The sequence below is a fragment of the Hippocampus bargibanti genome, linkage group LG19 (assembly GCF_051943395.1).
Source record: "Hippocampus bargibanti isolate YZ-2025 linkage group LG19, ASM5194339v1, whole genome shotgun sequence".
Lineage (NCBI taxonomy): Eukaryota > Metazoa > Chordata > Actinopteri > Syngnathiformes > Syngnathidae > Hippocampus > Hippocampus bargibanti.
The window spans coordinates 15150500-15175350 of record NC_142752.1 but is presented as its reverse complement, the minus strand read 5'-3'; the positions used below and the strand labels follow the sequence as shown (position 1 = coordinate 15175350).

The following is a 24851-nucleotide window of genomic DNA, read 5'->3' as shown; positions in this document are numbered from 1 at the left end:
TCTTTGCAACATATGGAACATGAGCAATGTTGTCAAACCGAATACTGTATCATCAGTGGGAAAAAGAACCTCAATGTCTTTTAGGTGTGGTTCAGCTGAACAATCGATTGAGCCTCACTGTGCCACAACACCAGATTTTTCTTGTTGCCAAATGTTGGAGTAAGGGGATAGATGTAAACCAATTATCAAAATACAATCGATGATTGTTTCCTGGTTGGATGTTTTGAGCCAAATGGAGCACAACATTTGAGGTCACTTTCAGATCGGGAACCTTGGAGTCACTCACTGGATCTATCGTTCCTGTATATGGAATGCATACATGTAGCCATCATAACCTGCCAGCACAAACAACTTGAACCCCCAGTTCATTGGTTTATTTGGTAGATACCGCTTGAGTGTAAATCTACCTTCATAGAGTATAATTTGTTCATCAATTGACAAACGCTGTGACTTGGGTAATTCTTTTATCATTGGCCTTACTTTCTGCAAGGGATCATAATTTGGGCTTCCCCGAGTTCCTTGTTTTGTGTTGTCTGCTATATGCAAGTTCCTTTTTATAATTTCGAAGCGATCCCTTGACATACAGTACATTCTGCAGCATAATCAGTTAGCGGAGATAGCTTTCAAGCCCAATGCATCCGAGTGTTTGGACATTTTGAGATTGAGAAACAATATATCAATCCCAGCCACTTCTCAAGCTCTTCTTTGGCGAGACACATGGGCTTATTGATGTTATTTTGCATTGCATAGAATTTCGACTGTTCAACAATAATAGCCATCATTTTTTTCATCGAAAATCCTTTGAAAATATTTGAATAGTGATAGAAGTTCATCAATGCAACAGTCACGACTGTGTCCGATGCCAAAATGTCTTCGTCAATATGGTCATCTATTTCATTCTCATCAGGATCTGGAAAGATATACAGTACATGGGTATTTTAGAAAAAAACACATGGGCACAGCAACATTCAAAAAAGCAAAAACTATACCGACCATTTGATGTCAATGCTCTGATCTTACCGTGAAATGGGCATCTCTTTCCATACATTACATCACAAACAGAACTTCAGTCCTTTCAGATGTTTATCTTCAAGTCAAAGTACTGTATTTGAGAATGTGAAATGCACATACGGTAGTGGGGACTATTTTGTCCACTAGGTGGCAACAAAACCTTACATAACACAAGTGGAAATGCAACCTATTACGTGATTCAAAACAATCATTTCTACATTTTCTGATTACAAATTCTTTCTCTCAGATGATTTTACTTGACATGCCAATCTAATGACCTCAAGGCCTTCAGAAGTAATTTTGCTGTCTTTGATTTGCCCCACATAAAATATAGACTTTTAGCTTTTCCTGTATTTTTTTTTCACAGAAACTTGTAAGTGTTGTACCTGCTCCTACCATGTTTCACGGTCTTTTGGAAATAGGAAGTGTTAAATTTGTACCAGACATAATGATGAAAATGTTGTAAGTTTTCTAATTTCTGTTTAGGATATAACAAAAAAACATATGGACCTCCGTTTCAATAATTATATTGAGAATGCAAAGCTATGAGGGACAGCTATTAGTGTAAAACGCACCATTCACTTACAATTATTCGCATCGGGTACCCAGTCAGGATCAACAATATCATCATGAAACTAGCGTTAGCACGCCGAATGTTCCATCTTTTAGACACTACTATTTTTTAATATTTCTTGGTAAATAAATAAGTTAGCGTTAGTTTATGCATTTCAGTATCAAGGTAAACCTCTTCTGAATAGCTCATAAAATCGTCACAACATATACTTACGTGATATTTGATCCGTGACGAGAAGTAGAAGCTTTGAAGATGCAGGAGCGCACGTTGTGTTGCGCAAGAAGGAGATGATGTCACTGACGCTCTTAAAGGCATAGTTGCACATAACCTGTGTTAAAGGGACATGTAACTTGTGCTGCATCAGTTCCAATCGAAACTTGAACTGCTACCTTTAATTTTTTCGATCTATAAGCACTTATCTTTAGTGTACCAAATATGACCTTATCGACTGTAAAGGGTTAATTGACTTTGATGGAGTGTAATTTATTTATTTATTTTAATTGAAATTTTTGAGAACAATTAGAAAAGGAAAACATGGTCACATTGAGCATCATCTGATCCAGACATCAAAACAAAACATGGATCACATAACCATCTCATTAAACGTTTTACATTTCTTTTCAGTTCTGCTGGTGCAATGTCCTGTTCACTGTGCCATATACAAAAGAAAAGTTAACAAATAAATAATGAAGAAATAAGAAAAAATAATAATACAAATAAAAATAATAAATAATAGAGTAGCAATAATTAACAATTTTGATCTTGAGTGGATTGGGTTTCATTGGTTAACTTAAATAGCTTTATAAGCACTTAGGTTGCTGTAAATTTTTCCCAGGTATCCCATAGTCTCTCAAATTTCTCTCGCTCACCTCAGACTATAAAAGTAATCTTTTCCATTTCATAAATTTCACCCACCACCTTAATCCAGTCTTTGACCGTTGGGGGTTCTTTTGTTAGCCCTCTCCTCGTGATTGCTTTCTTGCATGCTAACGGCACAATGTTGTGTATGTATTTCTGGGTAGAGTTAACAATTAAATCAGGTTCCAGTCCCAGATACAGGGCTTCAAAGGTTGGAGGAACCAATTTTCCCACAATTCCACCCATTGTTATACTTGTCTCTTTCCAGTATTTGGAAATGACCGGGCATTCCCAAAACACATGATAGTGTGACGCTTAGGTATTGCCACAGGATCTCCAGCAAGCTGTACTCGATCCTTGTGCATGCCCTTGAGCTGGCACTCTAAAAAAATCTGACAATGTTTTTCCACCCAAATTCTTTCCAAGAGTGAGCAGATGTACAATTCCATTGCTGTGCTATTATTCTTTCCCATGCTTCCTGTTGAATTGTAATGCCTCCCTCATCCGACCACTTGTTCTTAATATGTTATTTCTCCTCCTTCCAATTCCTGCAATTCTTTGCATATGTTCGCTATAAATCCTCTTCCAGGTTTTGACATATATGTTAATAGGAATATCTTAGTTAATCCGAAACCACTTTGTTGGACCCATCCTTTGTGTAGGTTTCTCTCTAAATAGTGTCTTAGTTGAAGGTATGTATAGAAGTCGTGATTACTCACTCCATAGTTGATTCTCAGGTCTTGTAATTGTCGTATTTCTCCCTCCTCAAGGAGGTCTCTGTAAATCTTTAACCCTTTTCCAACCCATTTTTGAAACCCTGAATCCGTTCTATATGGTAAAAATTGATGGAGTCAAATCCAATCCATTTTAGAAGTAGATATGGGCTATTGTCTTTATCGTGTTTTAATATTCCATGGCACACCTTGATTGAGGTTTTGATCCAAGGGTTGACACTTTTAAGATAATTGGTTAATCCGGGGTCTCCAATAATTGCTGGCAATGGAATTTCACTTGGATTTCTGGCATTCTGCCTTTCCACTTCGTCCTATATGATGGGTTACAGATATTGACTAAACTATTTATATGGGTTGCCTTATAATTCATCATGTTTGGTAGGGAGAGGATTATTTTCCTTCTTAAGACCGCCTTGCGCCCAGTGAAACGCCATCCGAGGGTAAAATCCCACCCCTGTGAATGGTCGATCCTTAGCGTGCTTAAATTTTCATTTTTGGCCAATCGTACTCGTAAACAACTTGGTGTCTTCATTCATTGGTCGTCTCCGCCTTTTGGCCAATCGTCCACGTACACAACTTAGAGTCTTCATTCTCCCGCGGTACGAGTAAAAGTCACTCGATTCTGAACGGAATACAGTATAGTTTATCCGAACTCTCCCGAATCACCATTCTGTCCAATCTGAACTCTTGGAATCACTGTTCTCGTAAGTATCGATTTGGTTTTTTTTTTTTCGGGCACGAGGCGGGGGAAACCCTGAATTGGTTGCCAGCCAATCGCAGGGCACACAAAGACATATCTTTTATGTAAAAAAAGTCACAATCACCGACCGTTCTCGTAAGTATCGATTTGGTTATTTTTTTTTTATCTCTGGTAAAAAAATGTCACTCGATTCTGAACCAAGCTAGCTTATCCGAACTCTCCCGAATCACCATTCTGTCCAAATATAGGTTATCTCAACTCTTCGAATCACCGTTCTCGTAAGTATCGATTTGGTTATTTTTTTCGGTTCGGATATTTATACGGAATTTGTCTGTCGTCCGATATTTGTAATACCGTATGTCGAATGTGTATTTGAATGTGAACGAGAGGAAGAATTGATATGTATACGGTATTTGAATTTGAATGTGACTTTGATTTTTGAGTTAATGGCGTCAGTGTGAAATGTATTATCATTGTTATTATTATTGCGCACGGGTGGTATTCAGCTAAACTTCGTATTCATGGTACCTTGTATGCAGTATTTGCTCAGTGTGAAATGTATTATCATTGTTATTATTGCGCGCGCGTGGTATTCAGCTAAACTTCGTATTCATGCTACCTTGTATGAAGTATTTGCGGGTGTGTGTTAAATTATTATGATTGCGCGCGTGTGTGTGCGCGGCAATGGATTTCAGGCCAAACTTCATATTCATGCCACCTTCTATGGAGTATTTGCGGCTGCAGTGCACTGCTCAGGCGACAAAGCTGGCTCAAGAATCCAGGTATAGTACATGTTTTCAACTTATTGACAAAGCTGGCTCAAGCATACAGGTACATGTTCTCATTTCAAAAATGACACTGCAAGGTAGGTTAATACACACGACTGCAGTGCATTGCTTATGCGACAAAGCTGGCTCAAGCATACAGGTACATGTTTCAAAAAAGACACCTCACTTATTGTTGTAGATCGAAACCAGGAGTGACCACTTGCAAGAAGGCTGACCAGGTGAAGGAGGAGGCCATGGCCCGCGTTGTTCAAGGTGGCGGGGACCCAGAGTTCTGGCAACTGGTGCTCAGTGAGACTGCGCTCCAGTTTGGCCAGTACCGGAACCAAACATTTAAATGGCTCCTCGAGAATGACGTGGGATACGGGGCCATGGTTATAGCTTCTCACCAGAAGGAGCGTGACAGCGGCGACATGTCTCAGTCGCCCCTGGCAGCAAATAAGGATGCGCTGACTGAGTACGGCCACCTCTTCCCAGAGATGGAGGCTGTTATCCAGCACCGGCTGATGGTCATGGGAGCACCGCTAGTCAGGGAGTTGGATGACCAACCGCTTGGGATGGGACAGTTCCCCAGTGAAGCTTACAGTTCTCTTTGTGAATCTACTGATGAGCAGCATCAAGCGTAAGTTGCATTTGTTATGAATGAGAAGGTGAAGACTTCTCTTTGGTTTACTTGTGTATTTTTTATTTTATTTATTTTTTGTCTGTGGTTTCTGTGTAGGTATGTCCGTCGTATGCGGCAGGGGAAGATTGGTTTGCCTGGCTCCTTCTTGCATAAATTGAACGCCTACATCATTGGGAGAGACAACGAGGCAAAATATCCAGTGTCTAATACAGGTAAATGATGACCCCACCCAATGGTTCTGATCGGCCATGGAATGTTTGCAATTTGCATTAGTTCAGCCACAAGACAGAAGGTGGTCGCCAACCGAATCGTTCTGAACGGCCCCGGAATGTTTTCAATTTGCATTTGTACAGCCACAAGATTAGAATTGGCCCTCAACCGAATGAGTCTGAACAACTCTGGAATTGTGACAATTTTCCACTCTTTACAGCCAAAAGTGAGCAGTCGTCAGTACTATCAGAGCCATCAGATAATCAGCTCATCGCAGCTGCCATGGAGGTGGAGTCTCAGTGTGAGTAACTTTGTCACATCAGTAAAAAAAAAAACAGGGGAAAATAACCTAGAGGCAAAAAAGTTACAAGTGAGAAATGATTTTATCTTAACTTGCCAGTGTCCCAGGCTTCCACTTCGTCTGCCACCAGCACTGGTGATGTCAAATCACCCACTCCTGGCCTCTCAGTCATGTCGGCCGCTCCTGTCCTTGTGGCCTGCGACCGTGGCGACACATCGTCAAAGCAGCGTGTTGCGCTTCCAAAGGGCTGGCTCACCACAATACCTGAGAGCGAGCATGCGTGGATAAGCCGGGCGCTGTTTGACATCACGACCAGTGGAAAAGTGGCCCTCACCCCGAAACTCAAGCTCTAGTGGGAGCCCCCGAGGGTACCCATGGTATTTACGCAGCCCCCAGCTTCAAACAGGCAGTTTTTCCACTCGAAATTCTGTGCACTGTGGGTGCCTTATAAAATGTGGGGGGAGTGGCATGTACAGGACGGTTCGTCGGGTGCTGAATGTCAGAGACTGGTACTTCATGGCTACCGAGAACCTTGAGTGCAACCGTTGCCACAAGAAGTTCTCGGCCTGGGAAGCCAAAATCCGGAAGCAACTGCACATCTCCAAGCAGTTACTGTTTCAGGCGGTCCTCACTTACAGGTGAGAAGCGGGCCGGTCGACCTTCTCACTCATCCGCCGTTGTGTCTGACGATTCCCTGTTTCTCTCCTCGTCTCTTTAGGCTGGCCTGTGACAAAACCGTCATCACCTTATTGAGGGCCCGCTCGCTGGGCAACAGTGCCACGCAGTTGCGCCAGACGCTGACAGAGCTACACAGTGAGGAGTGGTTCACCAGGTGGACCAACTACCTCGGCATCCTCACCCAGCTTGGTGTCCCAGTCGACGGGAGGGACAGCGTCCCGCTGATGCGCCCGCTCCCTTGCGTCGCCTGGTTCCTGGCAGCCTACGTGCGAGACGTGATCCCCTGCCACGAAGATAAAAAGGCCCGTCTCACCTCCATCTTTGGGAATATCTTGAAGATGGACTCCACCAAGAAGGTGCATATTTCACTCATTGCACGCATGTGGCCGTGGTGATGACTGTGGTGCTGACGTTGTGCATTTGCACGTTTGTGCCTTTTCGCCTGCAGATGGTCAAGAAGTTGGCGGGGGAATACGCCGGAACAGCCGCCTGGGTGACCAATGTGGGCAATGAGTACGGGCAGGTGCTCATGTCCATGCTCACGGCCATGGAGGGAGAGGGTCTTTCTGCCATGCCGTGCGGACTTATGCGCCAGTACAAGAATGCAGGAAAGCCACCCCCAGAGGTTTTGTACGTCGACCGTGACTGCTGCACTGTCACTGGGAAGAGCAAAGTAAGCGATTTCATTTCTTTAGTCTGTCTCTTGGTTCATTGCTTTTGAGTTTTTTTTTCAGACACCACACTCTCCAGTGTGGTGTCTAATGCAAAGGTCCACTTGTGTGGCCAGATCCGGGAGACGTTTGCCCAGTGGGACCGGCTGGTGGTGCGCCTGGACGTGTGGCACCTCATGCGTCGCTTTGCTAGAGGTGTCACGACAGATGCTCACCTTCGCTATGCGCCCTTCGTGGCACGGCTCGCCTCAGCCATCTTCGAGTGGGATGAGGGAGACCTCGAAAGGCTGAAGAGTGCCAAACAAGTACCAGAGGGCGGCGCATCGCCATGGACGCCAAAGAGGTGCAACAACATTGCCGTCGCCGCACCAGGGGAGCAGATGAGACTGAGAGGCTCGTCCAGGAGGTGCTTGACCACTTTTGGGAGGCCAAGGACACAATGGGCAGTCCTCTCATAAATCAGCAGCGTATGGCGGAAATCTGGAGGACGCCGCGTCGCCACCTGCGCTGCATCCAAGACCCACCCGGATTAGCCCTGTACACCAAAACTGGGGAGGTGAAAAAAGGCGGGGTCACGCTCCCAGTGTTCCGCTGCGCACGGGGATCTACCTCCTTGGAGTCATTCCACCTCCATCAGTGCCGCTTTATACCGGGTGAGTAAAAGACGTGTAGGTGCCCACGTGTTTGTGCCAAAGACTCAATGCAATTGCTTCTCCCCCACATTTCCCACTCTGTGCAGGCACATCGGCGAATGCCCTTCATTTTCAAGTCTACCTGATGGAGGGCTTGACCAGGTGGAATGAGGACAGAGCCAGGGCGGCCGTGGTGGACGGTGGCAGAGACCAATTGCGCTGCTATGATGCGCGCTTGGTGGATGCCGTCCAGGAGGTGGCACGGGCACGGCAGATCCCCAACCCCATAAACAACTACACCCCGTTGGGGAATTACACCGGTAAGCAAAGTGCTGAAAACAAGCCCTTCTTACATTCCATCTGACATGCCAAGTGCTGACTCTGGCTCGCATTCAGGGGAGCTCATCGGGGTGGAGTACCTGCAAGCACAGACCGGCGCTGTGCTCCATACTTGCCTGGGAGGAGATGAGGAGGACTCAATTGACCAGGTGGGGGAGAATGGCGACGGGGAGGAGGAGAAGCGGAACGACGGGGGCGAGGAAGAGGCGGAGATGCTAGGTTATGAGCACGTATTGCTTATGTCGGCACTGCCTACGCCTCTTCCAGAAAATCAGCCCTGGTCCCGGAAGGAAGAGGTATGTCTGGATGTCCGTCTGTCTCAATTTTGTTCCATCTCTTTCAGCCAGCACACGGCGCATATAGCATGACGATCCCTCTTTTTAACACAGGAGGAGGACGTCAAGGACCCGGAAGGCGGAGGTGGCTACCAGCACGTCTGCCGGCTGGCAGAAGCGCTGGTGCATCTGCGCCTGAAGGCTTATGTGACACCAAGTCAGGTGTCAGAAATAAAAGCCTTGTGGAGCAACCTGCCCGACCAGGACAAGGCTCCTCCCGCAGCCCTTCCACGGCGCCAGAAGCCGCTGGTTCAGGGCCGCTTTAAGGCAGGAACCTCCAAGGGTGCACACGTGCCAGGAATAGATGCCGCCAAACGGTACATGTCAAATGTCATGGGCTGGCCGACTGGATGATGCCAGTTTTGTCGCGTATCTGATCCGCGCCATGATCTCTGTGCAGTCTCTTTATTGGGAAGGGGACAGAAGTGGCACGCTCTCCGGGTGCCAGCAGGCTGGTGGAGGCCATCTTCTCTGACCTGGCCAACATTCACAGCCAGGGGAGTTGCTTCGCCGGGATCCGCGTCAGTCGCTGGGGTCTGGTCATGTGCGACTACAGTCGCATTAGAGACCTGTGCAGGAGGAACTCAGATCTCCTGACAGAAGTTCCCATTCCCCTTTTTGCGGTTAACCACCGGACCCTCGCTCAGTGGTGCATAAGGTTTGGCCACTAGCCGACGGAAGTGTGCCGAGGACACGCCTTCCGACAACTACATTTGTTTCTTTGCAGGCACAACCAAAGGAGCAAAGAGGACTGTGCGCAAACAATGTGCGTGGACATCCCAGCCCCCGGCTGCAAGTTGACAGCTGCAGACACGCTCGCAGAGGCCAAGCCTTTAATGGACCAGCAGCCCCAGGGGGACAGTGTGTTAGAGCACTCAAAGGAGACATCCGGCATGGCGGTGACACACAGGGGTCCTGTCCTGCCGGAACTTTTCCGGGCGCTGCCCTTGTCCACCTCTTTGCCCGCCAACACTGCCTCAACCAGTCCAAGAGCCTCCACTTCCGCTTCAGCACTCACTCCCGTGCCATCGACTCTCGCGCCCACCACCACTGGTGCCTCTTCCAGCTCTGCTCGGCCATCCCAAAAGGGGGGGAATTACTAGGGAATATCACGCACCGGGTGAGGGAGCCAAAACGCGCTCATTTCCGCTGCAAGCGCTGTGGCATAAGGAGTTTGGCCATAGCCGCTACAGGAATGAGCACTTCTGCTCCCGGGCCGAGGGTCGTTCCGTCGAGGACTGGCTGCAAGAGAAAAGGAGCCAGGACACAGCCAGAAAGGTGATGTCATTTTATCTCACATTGGTAAGGAAGCATAAGAGATGGCATAAAAGAAGCTGTCAAGTGGCCTCGCTCTTCAATACATGGCTGATATGGGGTGCCATCCCGGCGGCTGTCAAGGGATGTCGGACCACTCTTATTCCCAAGTCATCGGACCCCCTGGAAGCATACTCCGTAGGCAACTGGAGACCTATCACGATCGGTTCCATTCTCATGAGGGTATTCATGAGGATCTTGACCATGAGTCTGCGCGAGGCCTGCCCAATGCATCCCAGGCAAAAAGGGTTCTTACGCAGCACAGAAGGATGTTGCCAGAATCTCACGGTGTTGGACCACCTCGTCAGTCGGGCTACGAAACGTCAGCTTGATCTGGCGGTGGTGTTTATCGACTTTGATTCGGTTACCCATCGTCACATACGGAGGGCACTTTGCCGGATCAGTCTTGACGGGCACATCGTCGCACTCATCAGAGACGCCTACCGAGGATGCTCGACGCGCATCGTCCTGGGCGATGCCGAATCCGATCCAATCCAGATGGAAGTAGGTGTCAAGCAAGGTGACCCTATGTTAGGGTTAAACCCAAACCTTTTCACCAATTGTGAAAGAAAAACACAAAGACGTAAAATGGACTTGCAAGGAGAGTGTTCAGAGACTGTTCCGTAACATTCATCCGACCCACTCTGAAAACAATCTCTGGTCCCCTTGCTTTTATTGAAAGTTTGGGAGTTCCTGGTTACAAGGTCTCAACCGTCTAAAGGGAGGGGGAGGACACCGGTTGAGACTGGCGCAAAACACAAGCATATTTTGAGATAAGCAGGAGACTGTTCAAGGAGACATTCTGTTATTTTGTCTGCACATTCTGTTATTTAGAGTCAGTATGGCCAGAGATAAAGATAAAAAGCTATGTGCGTGTGCAAGTAACTTGGATAATACTAAGCAAACTAATTTACGAATATAATGTGACTACATGATATATAATTTTATTCCAACATTCCCCCCTGTTTATCCAATTTACTTATTGTAGATCATCATTTATTGATCACTTCACAAGGATTTTTGATCATATACTAAGCTAAACATGAAAAAACACATGTTTACTTAATCTAAACATGAAATAACGTAATATGTTTACTAATGTGCATAAACACTCTATCATTCCCTCCTGTTGTACATTTAAACATCAGTTCATACATTTCCAAAATATTTCATGCATGCACGTCATACTAATTGCACAGGGAACCATTCTAATCTCATCTATCCAACGTCTAATATTATTTAACTTACCATGGAGAAGGCGAAAAACCTCTATCACAATTTTGTTGCTGTGATATATAACCTCTCCATTTTTTGGGGGTTTTTAATGAGGAAAATTCCTTCTCGGCTCTCCGTTTTCTTTTTTTGCTTTTGTTCTTTGGAGCAACCACTCTCTGGCCATGGTGTACTATCCCTAGCTACAACACTGGGTCCCCTTCACGCATTTGTTGATACAAAACCTTTGCGTAATTCACCTGAGAATTAGTTATCAGATTCATTAGCATTGTTCTTAAGCATGGAATAATACAACCAATGACTAAGAAAATAAGTACAATCACAATTGCGAATGGGATAAACATTCTGAGCAAAGTCTTATACCAAGAGCCCCCAAAGAGCCCGTCAAAGATCCACGGTTGATCAGGCCGGTGATCTTTGGCCATGGCATCTCTGAGATCCCTGACAACAGACGAAGCATCAGTCACGTTTATGGAATTCGCTTCTTCGGGTATGTACGTACAACAAGTGTCACCCACCATAGCACAGACGCCCCCTTGTGGGGCCGTCAAAAGGTCCAAAACCATTCTATTTTGCAGCACCATTTGTTTAATTGCTGCAATTTCAGTGTTTTGCATTTCATCTACTTCCAAACTGGCATTTACAAACACTTAAAACCTGTAGTCAATTGTTTCAATTCGTAGCATGTTTTTAGCCACTCCAATGTGTGGAAAAAAAGCTAACATTACCTTACTACCCGTGCTATGGTGTTTGAATTGTTCTGGAACATCAGTTCCCCAGATCGAATCATGTTGGCCTAAACGACACTCTTCTTTTCACGATGGTGCGCTGGACGACTGGTAACGATGAAAGTATTGTCAGTTCCAGTAACAGGTGCGCACATACCGTAGGCTCTCGGAGGAATAAAATAATATACTTTCCAACCACATAACCACCAAAGATGTGAAGATACGGGTAAGATGGTGACATTGGTGTTTAACGGTAGCACATATAAACATCTATCCTCATCTATAAAAGCTAAGTTTTGACCTGTACCGTACATTGCAACGCATACTGGTAATCGCAATCCGCTCTCGGTCATAACCTGATTTTCAGTTTCCAAAATGGTATCCAAACTTGGAACAATCTCTCCTCTCGAAGCATTGCGAAGAACTGGAAAATCTTGATCAGGTTTATGCGAAGATATTAACATATATGCAGCTCGAGCCATTTTATCTCCAAATACCTTTGAATGCACTCTTTGTTGCGTTACAGAATGTGGCATAAAAGAACAAACAAAGCAATTACTTTTCCTATTTTGTTTAGCAATTAATGTAGCATAACGATACCACGTGTTTGATAACAATGGATTCCAGTCATGTTTTTCTCCTGCAAACGGTTGATATAATGCGTCCATGACATCTGAATTTTGGGCTTTTTTGTCAGGTGTTTCCATCCAGGCTGTCGGTCTGATGTGCGGTTTATTTTTGAACGGCGATGTCACGACTGGTGTTGTCAAAGATGACATCATGCATATAGTTACGGGAAAACCAGTGTGATGTTCACGAAAATCAGGACAGAGTCTCAAGTCCATGCATCCTGCAACCCTGTGGGTTACGATAACGAGTTGGATATCTGTCATTGTGCCAGTTCCAGTTCCTAACCAGTTCCCTTGAGTTATCTTTCTGACAATTCGTTTTGCTTCTTGGGCACAGCTATTTTGAACCCATTTTGTTTTGGGCTCAGAATGGACCACAACGGAGTCCCAACCAGTGGTCCAAGTCTTCCCTGACTTGATACGAGCGTACCAAGAACCATGAGGGTAATCACTTCCAGTTTGTCGTGCTTCGTTCATGAGGATGTTAAGAGGAAATGAGATGATTCCTGCATCTTGTAGTGGCAAGCAGGCTACAGGATGTGCCATGCTGGGGCACTTTTCTGTCATCGTTGGTTGCAATGGTGGAGTTTGGCAGGCTGATGGAATGGGAGGCTTTACGTGCGTCATCTGGATTGCCTCCACTAATTCATACAGCAAGATGATGTGGACCAAACCCATGGCTATTGAGTGGTTTGGCTCCGTCTCTCTTCCACCTGCTCCGGATCTGGTTGGTGAACGATTTTGCAGTGGCTTTGATGCACCCAGGTGGACCTCTCGGCGATTTTGATGGCAGTTGGCGTGGTTATCAGCACGGTGAATGGCCCCTCCCACTTTGGCGCCGACCAGGACTTCCGTTTAATTGCTCTGATCAGCACGTGGTCTCCGGGGCGAAGCAGCTTCTGCTCCTGTGGAGACAACAGGGCAGACTGCGGCAGTACACAGGCTGACTGAACCTCTTTTGTTGTAAACATTTCACACAACCATTTTGCCAACAAAGCGCCTGGATCTGATTCATTTTCTTGCCAGGGCACACCTTCCCATAATGGGAGGATGAAAGGTCTGCCATGCAAGATCTCAAAAGGCGTTAAGCCATTATTAGTGGGTGTTATTCTCATATATAATTTAACCAAAAACAGACATTCAGGCCATGGTTTGCCTGTTGCCTCCATGGTTTTCCTGAGTCGATTTTTTTATTGTGCCATTCGTTCTTTCAACCAATCCTGCACTCTGTGGATGATATGCACAGTGGTTTTTTAATTTAATACCTAAATGTTCAGAAATTTTGGTGATTACGTCATTAACAAAATGTGGTCCATTATCACTCCAAATTATTCTTGGTATGCCATGTTCTGGAATAATATGTTTGCATAATGCTTTTGCAACGGATAATGCATCGGATTTCTTTGAAGGCACAATTTCCACCCATTTGGTGAATGAATCAATTAACACCAAACAGTATTTATAAGAATTACTTGTGCTTAGTTCAATGAAATCCATGTGGACCACTTCAAAGGGGTGTGACCCTTGTGGAAATGTTCCTCTTTTTGGTCGCATGTTACCTTGTGGATTGTGTTTCCAGCAAATCAAACAACTCCGACAAAAGTTTTTTGCATACGAATTGAAACCTCTGCTTAAATGGAATACTTTCCCTGCTATAAACACCATGCCCCCTGTTGATATATGTGAACTACCATGGCTCAATCGAGCCACCATAGGGAACATGTTTCTTGGTAAACATGGTTTGTTGTCTATTTTATACAACTCATCAACGAGCTTAGCACCATCGGCAAGCCACAAATCTTTTTCGGACTTTGTAGCTAACGCTTGCATGTCCTTTAAAACTTGTGTAGGCACTAATTCACGCATTTCTTGATTGACCAAATTGAAAGTAGTCTGAGCGGCGTTCTTGGCTGCTGTGTCCGCTCTCGCATTGCCTGAGCTAATTCTGTCTTTAGCTCTCGTGTGCGCTGCACATTTGCATACAGCTACACTTTTTGGAAGGAGGATAGCTTTCAATAAGCCTCTCAATAAATCTGCATGTTCGACAGATTTTCCGTTCGATGTAGTCATTCCTCTGCGGTTCCACTGAGCTGCAAAGCAGTGAAGTGTGGAAAACGCATATTGACTGTCCGTAAAAATCGTCACCGTTCTCCCTTCCGCCCATTTACACGCTTCAGTCAATGCAACAATTTCTGCTGCTTGTGCTGAATACGTGTTTGGTAATGAGCCATCAGCAACAATTTCAACATCGGTCACAACAGCATAGCCTACCCTGTTAGCCCCTGCGTCTGACCTAGACGCAGAGCCATCAACGTACAGGTAGATGCTGTCAGGTAAAGGTATGTCTTTTAAGTCTGGTCGTGGTTTGCAGTTCTCATTTATTCTGTCAACGCATGAATGTGGTTCTCCGTCCACAGGTAGAGGTATAAGTGTCGCTGGGTTAATGCTATTGCACCTCTCAACAGTTATATGTGGTTGTTCCAGCAGGGTTGTCATGATAGACAAATGTCGTGCTGGTGACAAGAAGGTCATTTTTGTGCCTGTAATCAATAAGTCAACTGAGTGTGGTACCATCAGCGTTGTAGGATGAAAAAGTACTAGTTCAGCTGACGACTGAACTGCCAACGCTGCGGCACACACTGCTCTAACACATGCTGGAAGTGCTGCAGCTACTGGATCCAGTCTTTTAGAATAGAATGCAACTGGTCTCAGCTTTTGTCCATGCTTTTGTAACAGGACTGAAGTCATGTATTTGTCTTTGCAGTCAACTGTTTGAACAAAAGGTTTGTCATAGTCAGGTAAGGCTAAGACGCTAGTGTTTGCTATCAAATTTTTTAATTCTGTAAATGCTTTACTGCCCTCTTCGGTCCACTGAATGGAGTCTTTCAGTGCCATTTCGTCTTGGTATATAAGTGTCAATAATGGTTGGGTTACTTGTGCATAATGCGGAATCCAAGTTCTGCAATAATTGCACAGTCCCAAAAACGTCATCATCTGTTTTTTCGTCTTAGGTCGAGGAACCTGCAAAATTGTCTGTTTTCTCTTAGTTGTCAACTCTCTTCCCTTTCTTGACAAAAGATGTCCTAAGAAAACTACTTCTTGGCAGAACTGCAATTTATCCAAAGAAGCTTTGTTACCTGTATTCGCTAAATATTGGAACAAAGCTATTGATACAGTCTTGTTCTCATCTTCAGTCGGTGAAGCAATTAAGATGTCGTCAACATACAAAAGAATCTGAGAAGATTCAGGATGTTTAAAATCAGCAATACACGAAGACATTTCCTGTGAAAAAATTGTAGGACTATCTGTAAACCCTTGTGGTAATCTTGTATATGTATATTTTTTCCCATTAAATGTAAATCCGAACCAATGACGTGAATTTTTGTGTAAGGGAATGGAGAAAAAGGCATTGCTCAAATCAATCACTGTAAACCATTTTTTGTCAGGTTTTAAACTGTTCAATAATGTGTGCGGGTCTGGCACACACGGAGCACGTGATTGTATGGATTTATTTACCTGTCGTAAATCATGCACCATTCTCCAAACTCCAGATTCCACTTTTTTAACAGGAAATATCGGTGTATTACATTCACAAGTTGGGTCTTCAATCAAAATACCAGCTTTCACCATATCCCGTATTACAGGGGTGATGCCAATAATAGCGTCCTGTTTTAATGGATATTGTTTAAGTCTTGGTCGATAAGTCGTTTTAGGCAATACTTCAACTGGTTTCGCTGTTTTAAGTAAGCCCACATCAGTTTTTCCCGATGACCAAAGGGTGGCAGGGACGTCTGGAAAGTCCTCCGCCCCTAAAGTGGCCATCAGTCATAATTCTAGTGAATCGACCTTTATTGGGTCCCCCATAGCGTCAACTACGAAGGACTCCAGAAAATTCACTTTTTTGGGTTTATACCCTTCTTCTGTTGGTATTAAAGCTATTTGCAATTTTTGTAACAGGTCTCTCCCCAACAAATTTATAGGACACTCTCCACTCAAGACCATAGTGACCTTGTATGGAGTTAGTCCCTCATCTAAAATTTTTATTGGTTTGGAAATCGGTAACAATGTCACTTTCCCATCTGCAGATACCACAGAAATTTGTTGTCGACTCGGAGTGACACCTGGAATGGTGTCTCTTAACACTGATCTGCATGCACCACTATCGCAAAGAAATTTGACATCCTTTTTCCCGATTTTTAGCCAATAATAAGGTTTTTCGTTTTCCGGTAAGGTTAAGGCAAACACATTAGTCAAATCCAAGATTTCAACTGGTTTTATTGATTCCCATTTCTCACTGTTGTGACTGTTGTCATCAGTGTTGAAATGGGGTTCCTCACGTCAATCTGAATGTTTTGTTTTCTGTCCTTCACCATATCGCGTATTATATGGTGGAGGTCTGTAAGATTTCCCATGTTTCCTTTTCGGTATAGGTTTCTTTTTGCAGTGGCGAGCAATATGCCCTACACTGCCACAATTGTAGCATCGATCATTGTGCGGCATCCGTCTCTTCATCCGATCCTGGTATAACACTTTCTCCATTATGTTACCCATGGTAGATGCCATCACATGTTCCATCGGCGAATCTGCACCATTTCCCCACTTTTTTCTCACCACTTCTTGGGCGTGTATTGCCCACTCCATGAGATCAACCAACCTTCCAGTCTGGTGTTGGACATAATGTTTGCGAATGAAATCTCCAATTTCCGGCGTCAAATTCTGCAAAAATGTTTGCTTGAATTGGTTGACATATATGGAATTCTCATCAGCAGATTCAGGAATACAGCAGTGGTTTCGAAAAACATTTTCCAAGCGTCCCCGAAAAATGTTAATATCTTCCCCACGTAACTGTCTACAATTCTGAATCAAGCCAAAGTTTGGTGTTTTTTTCCATAATGTTCGGATGTTTTCACAAATCAATCTTCGTTGGGTTGTTGCTTCCTCGTACGTCATGTTTGTTCCCATCGATGTTTTCCCAGTAAAGTCACCTTTCACCCGATTCCAATGGTGTCCCAAGCATCTCCTGAGAACCTTAAGTGTTTCTTGTCCATTCAACTGATAAGAAGCACATAATTCCTCAAAATTCTCAGTCCAACTTTCTGCATTTTCAACAACATCACCTAGTCCTTTACACGCCTCTGCGACATCACTGTCGCCCCATGGCCGATAAACCAAGATAGTTTGATCATGTATGCTTGAAGAATTAGGATTTGCTACCTGAATGAGTGGCAAAGCGTCACAGTCGCTTCCATTATTCATTTTAATTCCATTCAACTCTTCAAACGGATACAATTGTCCAGAACAATTTGCTTTGCTCCTCGTACGCGAAGAGACACAATCAGCAGCAATCTGATTTGCCATATCAGGTTGTAATCCTCGTATTCCTCCAGTAGGGGTCATAAGCGCTCCATTCTGCTGATCTGCCCAACAGACATTTGGAGTCATCACCGGGGGGGCCCACCCAGGGGGGCCCACCCGCCCCACAGGGGTTGAACAAATGGCGTCCTCCCCTTTCTTCAGCCCTGCGGAGGAGGGGTAGAAGGAGGAGGGGGAAGAGAAGGAGTGGTAGGAGGGGGGTCGCGGCGCCTGCCCGGCGGCGCAGCCCCCCGCCTCACCCCCTCGCCTCCCGTGGGGGAGCTCTGGGGATTGAAACAATGGCTGCTTTCCATTTTCCACCAACTTTTCATTGGGACGTGCAACAGACGAAGCCACAGTCTCATCGTCAGAGCCCACTTTGGAAGACATTGCAACTATCGCTTTCTCCTCTTTTTTCATTCGTTTGGCTTCCATTTCCCTTTCCCTGATTTTTGCTTGCGCAATCCAAGCTTCGCAGGCAATTATCTCGGCATGTATCTTTCCAAGAGATTTTTTCATCGCGGATGCTTCCTGAAGTTTCAATCGAAACATGATTTCCTTCAAAGGTTGTAGTTGCAACGCACCAGAGAACGTACTACAGTCCATCCACTTCTTGCAATAAAGTTCGCTACCTGGGAACTTTTTGGACATAAACTCTACGTCCCTATGAATTGGGGTCTTTTTAGAAAAAATAGCACCCATTTTCACGATTGCAACAACAAATTCCTTCTTTAACTATCACCAGAAAGGAAGCACACCTCGCGATGTTGATTCAAACCCAAGAACAAAGGGCGTGATTCGCGCCAATCCTCAGCCAGGATGCGCGTTCACGCACACACACAAGGAATGCTCTTACGCACACACGCACACACACACACACCAACGGCTCAAATGACTTCGCCCCCACCTTTTTTTCTCTCCGAGACAAAGAACTTCCTCTGTGCCACTATGCTAGCATAGACAAACCAAGTTAAGAATGTATTTTTGATCTTATTTCTTTCCTCTCGACTCAGTACTATAGCAGCTGCCCTAAAACACTTCCGCTTTCCAGAATAAAAGCGGTCCACCACACAAACTGAATCCCAGCTATCACCACCTTGTGAACAATATTCTTTCGCTGGAAAACTTCCGATTCACAATTCGGCGTGTGGATATTTCGTGCACATTAATATGCACTCCTCCGCCGGCATACGTATTCTCATTTGGCCACCTTGCCTAACGAAAATCGCTTCACACCGGTTCGTACGTGAGTCAAGTGGAAGAGGACCGTCTCTGGCCAGGAGAGGTCTCACAATGCATTCAAACAATGGCTGCTAGCTAGCGCGCTACTTACTTAGTGAACTTTTGAATACTGCCGTGTAGTCTTGCAGCCAGAACGCCAGGAGCCACAACGCCACCAGAAAGGAGTGATTCTTTCCGTCTCTCGCGCGGAGGATTGCACGAGCAGGCTTCAGTGAAGAACGAAAAAAATCTTTGTTTCTTCCGTAGGTCGCAGCCAAGGAGCAGGTTCGACGCGCATCTCAATATGCGTGTCTCCTGTCAAAATTATAAACGGGTCAACCACCAGGAGCTTCTTTAGTTCCCGTCTCGCCTTGACTGGGCCGCCCAGGTGTAGTCCTCACGCTAAGGCTGGTTGACTGGCACGGGTTTCTTGGCACCAATTAATGTTCGGTTAAAACTTCGTTTGTCTTTCCTGGTTCGCGCATTGTCTGGAGTTCACTTGATAAAAATATCAGCAAGTACAATAGATGGTGAACAAAAAACTACTTTATTCTAATGAGACAGAAAAGGCACTTCTCGTCTCGGTGGGACGAAGACATGAGCACAGAGAACAAAGAGAAAGAGCAAAAAAGCAAAAGAGCAAAAGAGACCGAGCTCCCGCTCTGACAAGTTTTTAAACATACAGAGTGGCGATCTGTTGTCCAATCAGTTGCGAACAAGTCGACCTTTCCCGTCCAATCGGTTACGAACAACTCAGTGTTGGGCGGGTCTCAGATTGAAGTTGGAGCTGTTGCTTTTTCCTTCCAACGGCTATTGAACTAATAAGACTGATAGTTTTATTTAACTAAATTAGACTGAAATTAAACGTGCACAATTCATAATATATACTAAGCTAAACATGAAAAAACATATGTTTACTTAATCTAAACATGAAATAACGTAATATGTTTACTAATGTGCATAAACACTCTATCACATATGTTGTATAAATAGTTGATATTAAGCCCACCATTCCACCTGTCGAGACATGAGATTTCCCATGACTCAATAATGCAGCCCATTTATACAATTTTTTTGGTAAGATAGGTTTATTTTCTGGACAAAAATATATATCATCATCTCAGCGTGCTCCCTTCCGGAGCCACATATCTGTTTCAGGTTTGGGAAATTGTTGCATATCACGTAGAATGGCCCTATCTAAAGTAAAAAAAAAGCATCAAAAATAAAGAAAATACTAACAGCGCCAGCAGCAGCTTGCTTAGCAACTTTGTCAACAAAGGCATTTGTCTTTAGACACAGCATCAGTACCGGAGGTATGCGCTGCGCATTTGCAAATGGCTAACATAGCGGGCAATTTAATGGCTTGCAATAAATCAATCAATGTGAGTAACAGGTTTACCAACGGACGTAACCATACCTTTATTATTCCAATATTGAGCAAATGTGTGTGTAGTTTCAAACGCATATTGACTATCTGTATAGATAGTAATAGTTTGATCCGTCATCAATTTACAAGCTTCAATAAACACAGTAATTCCAGCTGCTTGTGCAAAATAATGTTGGGGTAAAGCATTAGCTTTTAAAATTCGATCATACGTAACTACAGCATAACCAGTTCTTGTCTTTCCCAGATCATCCTTTCGTGATGAACCGTCCACAAACAAAGTATAGCCTTCAGTTAAAGGCGTGTCCTGTAAGTCTGGCCTACTCTTAGCAGTTAATTTGGTAATAGTAATAGTCTAATTTGGTTGAATAGTATGCTACGGGACGTAACTTACGACCATGAATTTGGTTTCGGACAGATGTCATAAAATGTCCTTTGCGATCGACCATTTGGTAAAAGCTTTTATTATAGTCTTTTTTTTATAGCTAGTGTAGAAGTGCTGACCAATGCTCGTTTGAGATCACAAAAGGCCTTTTCTGCCTCAGGAGTTATTATTATTTTTTTTTTTCCCCACTTCTAAATTATCCCCTGGGCCTGATCCAACCTACTTGGGGGCCGATACTGGCCCGCGCACCGTATGTTTGACATCCCTGATCTATATCGACCAATGTTTTTTTTTTTTCCCCCAACAAATTGAACCCTCAATCTTCTGATGTTGACATTTATCACACATTTCAATGGCAGTTTTCACATCATCAATTTTCAAATGCAACAAATTAATTCAAATTTCAAAACATCGTTGTTTTTACACTTTATTTTTTGTCTCTCTCTTTCCTGATATAAAATGTAAATTTTAACTCACGTTACCCTCTGAAATCTAAAAATCGATACTTTGGGACTTTTCCGGACCCAACCCACATTTCCCTCTGTTTGAAAATGCGGTTCGTGTCAAAATAATTTTGGCAATTTTCTTGCCTTCCGGCACTTCTCTTGCTTACAACCATAATATGCTAAATTTGCCCTTTGCCCAATCGTTATATTTTAATAATGTTTTAATTCAGCCAACATCTCTTTCAGAATAAGGTTATTCACCTCTTTTAATCAATGTCATTTCGGCACCTCAGATCGAAGGCAGTTTGATTTTGAATGTCCGAGTAGGACTGACCACATTCCAACACTTCGTCCATCAGAAACAAGTGTGTTGTCAACTTTTATACATTCGGGATGCCCCTAAATTGAGAGCTATGGTTCAAAACGCGCATTGCGCTACCTTTTTTCCTTTTCCCCTTTTATTGCTTCTATGAATTTGGTCCAGTTCTTCAACGCATAGGGCGGACTCTATAACTGGGTTCGTTCAGTAGGACAGCAATTCAAATTTACATTTGTGGTTTCTCCTTCTTCAACCCCCGATCGGGTGAGGAGAACTTGCATATTGCATCCACAAAAGTCTGCTGTTTGAATCCCACTGTATATTACATGAATTACGACACGTTATCGCAATTCCAATCACACTCAGACGCACTCACGGCCGAAAACAGCTGGCGCTTCACTCACAGACAGTCAAGCTCACACAGGCACACACAGGCACCGACACACAGACACAAGGGTGATCAGTCCTTGTGTATTTTCACTTCATCTCCCCTGAGATTTTTCCTCTGCTTGCGAGTAACATGCCTCGTGCTAGCAATAGCCTTCTCGAGTAACATGCCTAGTGCTGGCAACAACCTTCTCACACATCCGCTTTAAATTATCTTTTTTGCACTCCTGCAATGTTATTTTGGTTTGTAACATCTGATTTATTGCTGTAAGTCTTTTATTCCCGCCGTCGAAAGTTTGCCATTAAAATCATAGTTTTTATCCAATACGGTAACGGTTTTAGTGCTTCTGGGTCTTGTTTTTCTACCACTGTCCAATCTTTACATTCTAGGTTGTCTATTTCTTTTTTACGTTGTTTACTTTGCCCTTTTCCTATTTTGGCAATTTGGTCCCGACTATGATGGGTGCTCCCAGGGAGTCCTAATAGTTGGGGATGTTCTTAGTGAGGTGGTGATCAATGCCTTATTGTGGTAATTGTCAAGCTTCTACCCCGGTGAGGGCGGACAATTCTTGCCTCTACATCCACAACAAGTCACCACTTACAATCTCACTGTTTAATATGGAGTTCGAAACCTAGTGGTAATCTTACTCCCATTCACACACACATGTTCACACACTTTTAACGCGTTTTCCTATTTTGCCAGAGGACGCCGCCGCCCTTGCAGAATTTAACTGTATTGATTTTGCCAGAGGACGCCGCCGCCCTTGCAGAATTTAAATGTATTTTATTTTGGACTTTAACTGGTCAACAGGCGAGTCTGCCCTCGCACGGACTTTAACTGGTCAACAGGCGAGTCTGCCCTCGCACGGACTTTAACTGGTCTTTCCTTTTACCTGATAGAGTCTAGAATTGTCAGGGTTTTACACTTCGCCTAACTCGTCTCCCTGAATACCGGTATTTTTATTTCTCTCGTCACACATACATTCACACATTCATTCTTTAAATAAAATATTTTACTCACGTCTCCGTGTGACTGGGTCTCCGTCAACCTTCGGATCCCAGCCCGAGAGGGAGGAACCAGTCCCAAAAAGGGTTATCGTTGCTGTGGCCACAGACTTGCCTGGGTCTCTCTCCCACGCTGGAATCGTCAGGTTTCTTGGAATCCGGCTTGAAGGACCAATTTAATGTTAGGGTTAAACCCAAACCTTTTCACCAATTGTGAAAGAAAAACACAAAGACGTGAGATGGACTTGCAAGGAGAGTGTTCAGAGACTGTTCCGTAACATTCATTCGACCCACTCTGAAAACAATCTCTGGTCCCCTTGCTTTTATTGAAAGTTTGGGAGTTCCTGATTACAAGGTGTCAACCATCTAAAGGGAGGGGGAGCACACGGGTTGAGACTGCCGCAAAACACAAGCATATTTTGAGATAAGCAGGAGACTGTTCAAGGAGACATTCTGTTATTTTGTCTGCACATTCTGTTATTTAGAGTCAGTATGGCTAGAGATAAAGATAAAAAGCTATGTGCGTGTGCAAGTAACTTGGATAATACTAAGCAAACTAATTTACGAATATAATGTGACTACATGATATATAATTTTATTCCAACACCCTATGTCTCCGCTGCTCTTTAACTTGGCCCTGGACCCGCTTATAGCGTCCCTGGAACGTGGCAATCGTGGCCTAGATTGGGGAGGCCATAAGTTGGCTGCCTTAGCATCCGCTGACAATTTAGTGCTGATAAGCGGGACGGCATGGCTGCCCAATTAACAATGCTAGGCAAGTTCTGCGACCGCACAGGACTTGCGGTACAACCCAAAAAGTGCTATGGCTTCATGCGGTCTGGAGGATCTGCCCCCAGCGTGGACCCATGGCTAGTCTCAGGCATGCCGATCCCCATGGTTAAGGGAGACATTCCAGTCGATTATCTGGGCATCCGCGTTAGCCCAACCAAGGGAATTGTGTACAAAGATATGGTCACGTTAGCCCAGAAATGGCTCGAGGCGCTAGGTAATGCCCCATTGAAGCCCGGCCAGAAACTCACCCTCCTCAACCGTTTCCTACTGCCCAGGTTATTGTACGCCACGACCATGGGGCGTACCCCCATCACTAAGCTCCGGCACATTGACAGAGAAGTCAGAAGTGCGGTCAAGGGTGGCTCCATGTCAAGAACAACACATGTAATGGGACCTTCTACTCCCGGACCAAGGATGGAAGACTGGGCATCATTAGGCTGGAACGGTTAGTGCGTGGTTGTCTGATCAAATGGATTTGGCGCATGTGCTCTAGTGAGGACCACTGGGCACGGGCTGCCGCCCGCGAGGTCACCAGGCTGCCGGCATGGCCCATGTGGTGGAAGACGGCTGGTGGGGCGGCCGAGGGTCTCCCTGTCATTCCCGAGTCTGGCGATGTCCCACCCCTGAGTTTTCCGGATTGAAGGAATGCAGAGAACAGGACCTGGGGTAGATTGGTGGTACAGGGCAAAGGGGTTACTGTCTTCAGAGATGATAAAATCAGTAACTCGTGGATTAAGGAACACCACAACAATGTTATCTGCCCGAAGTACTTTGGAAGGGCGGTGGCTCTCAGGGCCGGTAACGCACTGCCGGATTACATTAGGGTTGGGTCCAACCCGGGAGGCCCGCCTATGTGCAGGGGGTGCAGAAGGCACATAGAAACCCTAGCTCAAGTGCTCGGGAACTGCACAGCACTTCAAAATAACATCATTCTCAGGCATAATAAACTCTGCACAGTCCTTGTCCGGGAGATGATCAGACATCGCTGGGTAGTAGAAAGGGAAGTCAGCATCGCGAATAAGGAGGGGAAGATGCTCAGGCTAGATATAGTTGGAGCCAAGGGCAATCACCTTATAGTGATAGACGTTACTGTTGGATTCGAATCCGAGGCCTACACGCTTGCTAGGGCAGGCAGGGACAAAGTGGCCAAATACGCCGAAGTCACCGAGATCCTTAGGATACTGAGGGAGATGGACAGGGTCA

The 24851-nt window shown here is 44.9% G+C and overlaps 1 protein-coding gene across 1 annotated transcript; it reads left to right on the top strand.

Annotated features, from left to right (window-relative positions):
* The first annotated feature begins 6266 nt into the window (after positions 1 to 6266).
* On the top strand, positions 6267 to 24289 carry LOC148884094 (uncharacterized). Its single transcript, XM_089022763.1, has 12 exons — positions 6267 to 6436; positions 6517 to 6832; positions 6925 to 7070; positions 7520 to 7800; positions 7887 to 8099; positions 8176 to 8414; positions 8508 to 8770; positions 8854 to 9102; positions 9181 to 9523; positions 9624 to 9731; positions 23984 to 24093; positions 24142 to 24289. Exons 1-12 carry the CDS (start codon positions 6267 to 6269, stop codon positions 24287 to 24289), a joined length of 2586 nt encoding a protein of 861 aa, XP_088878889.1.
* Positions 24290 to 24851: the final 562 nt, after the last annotated feature.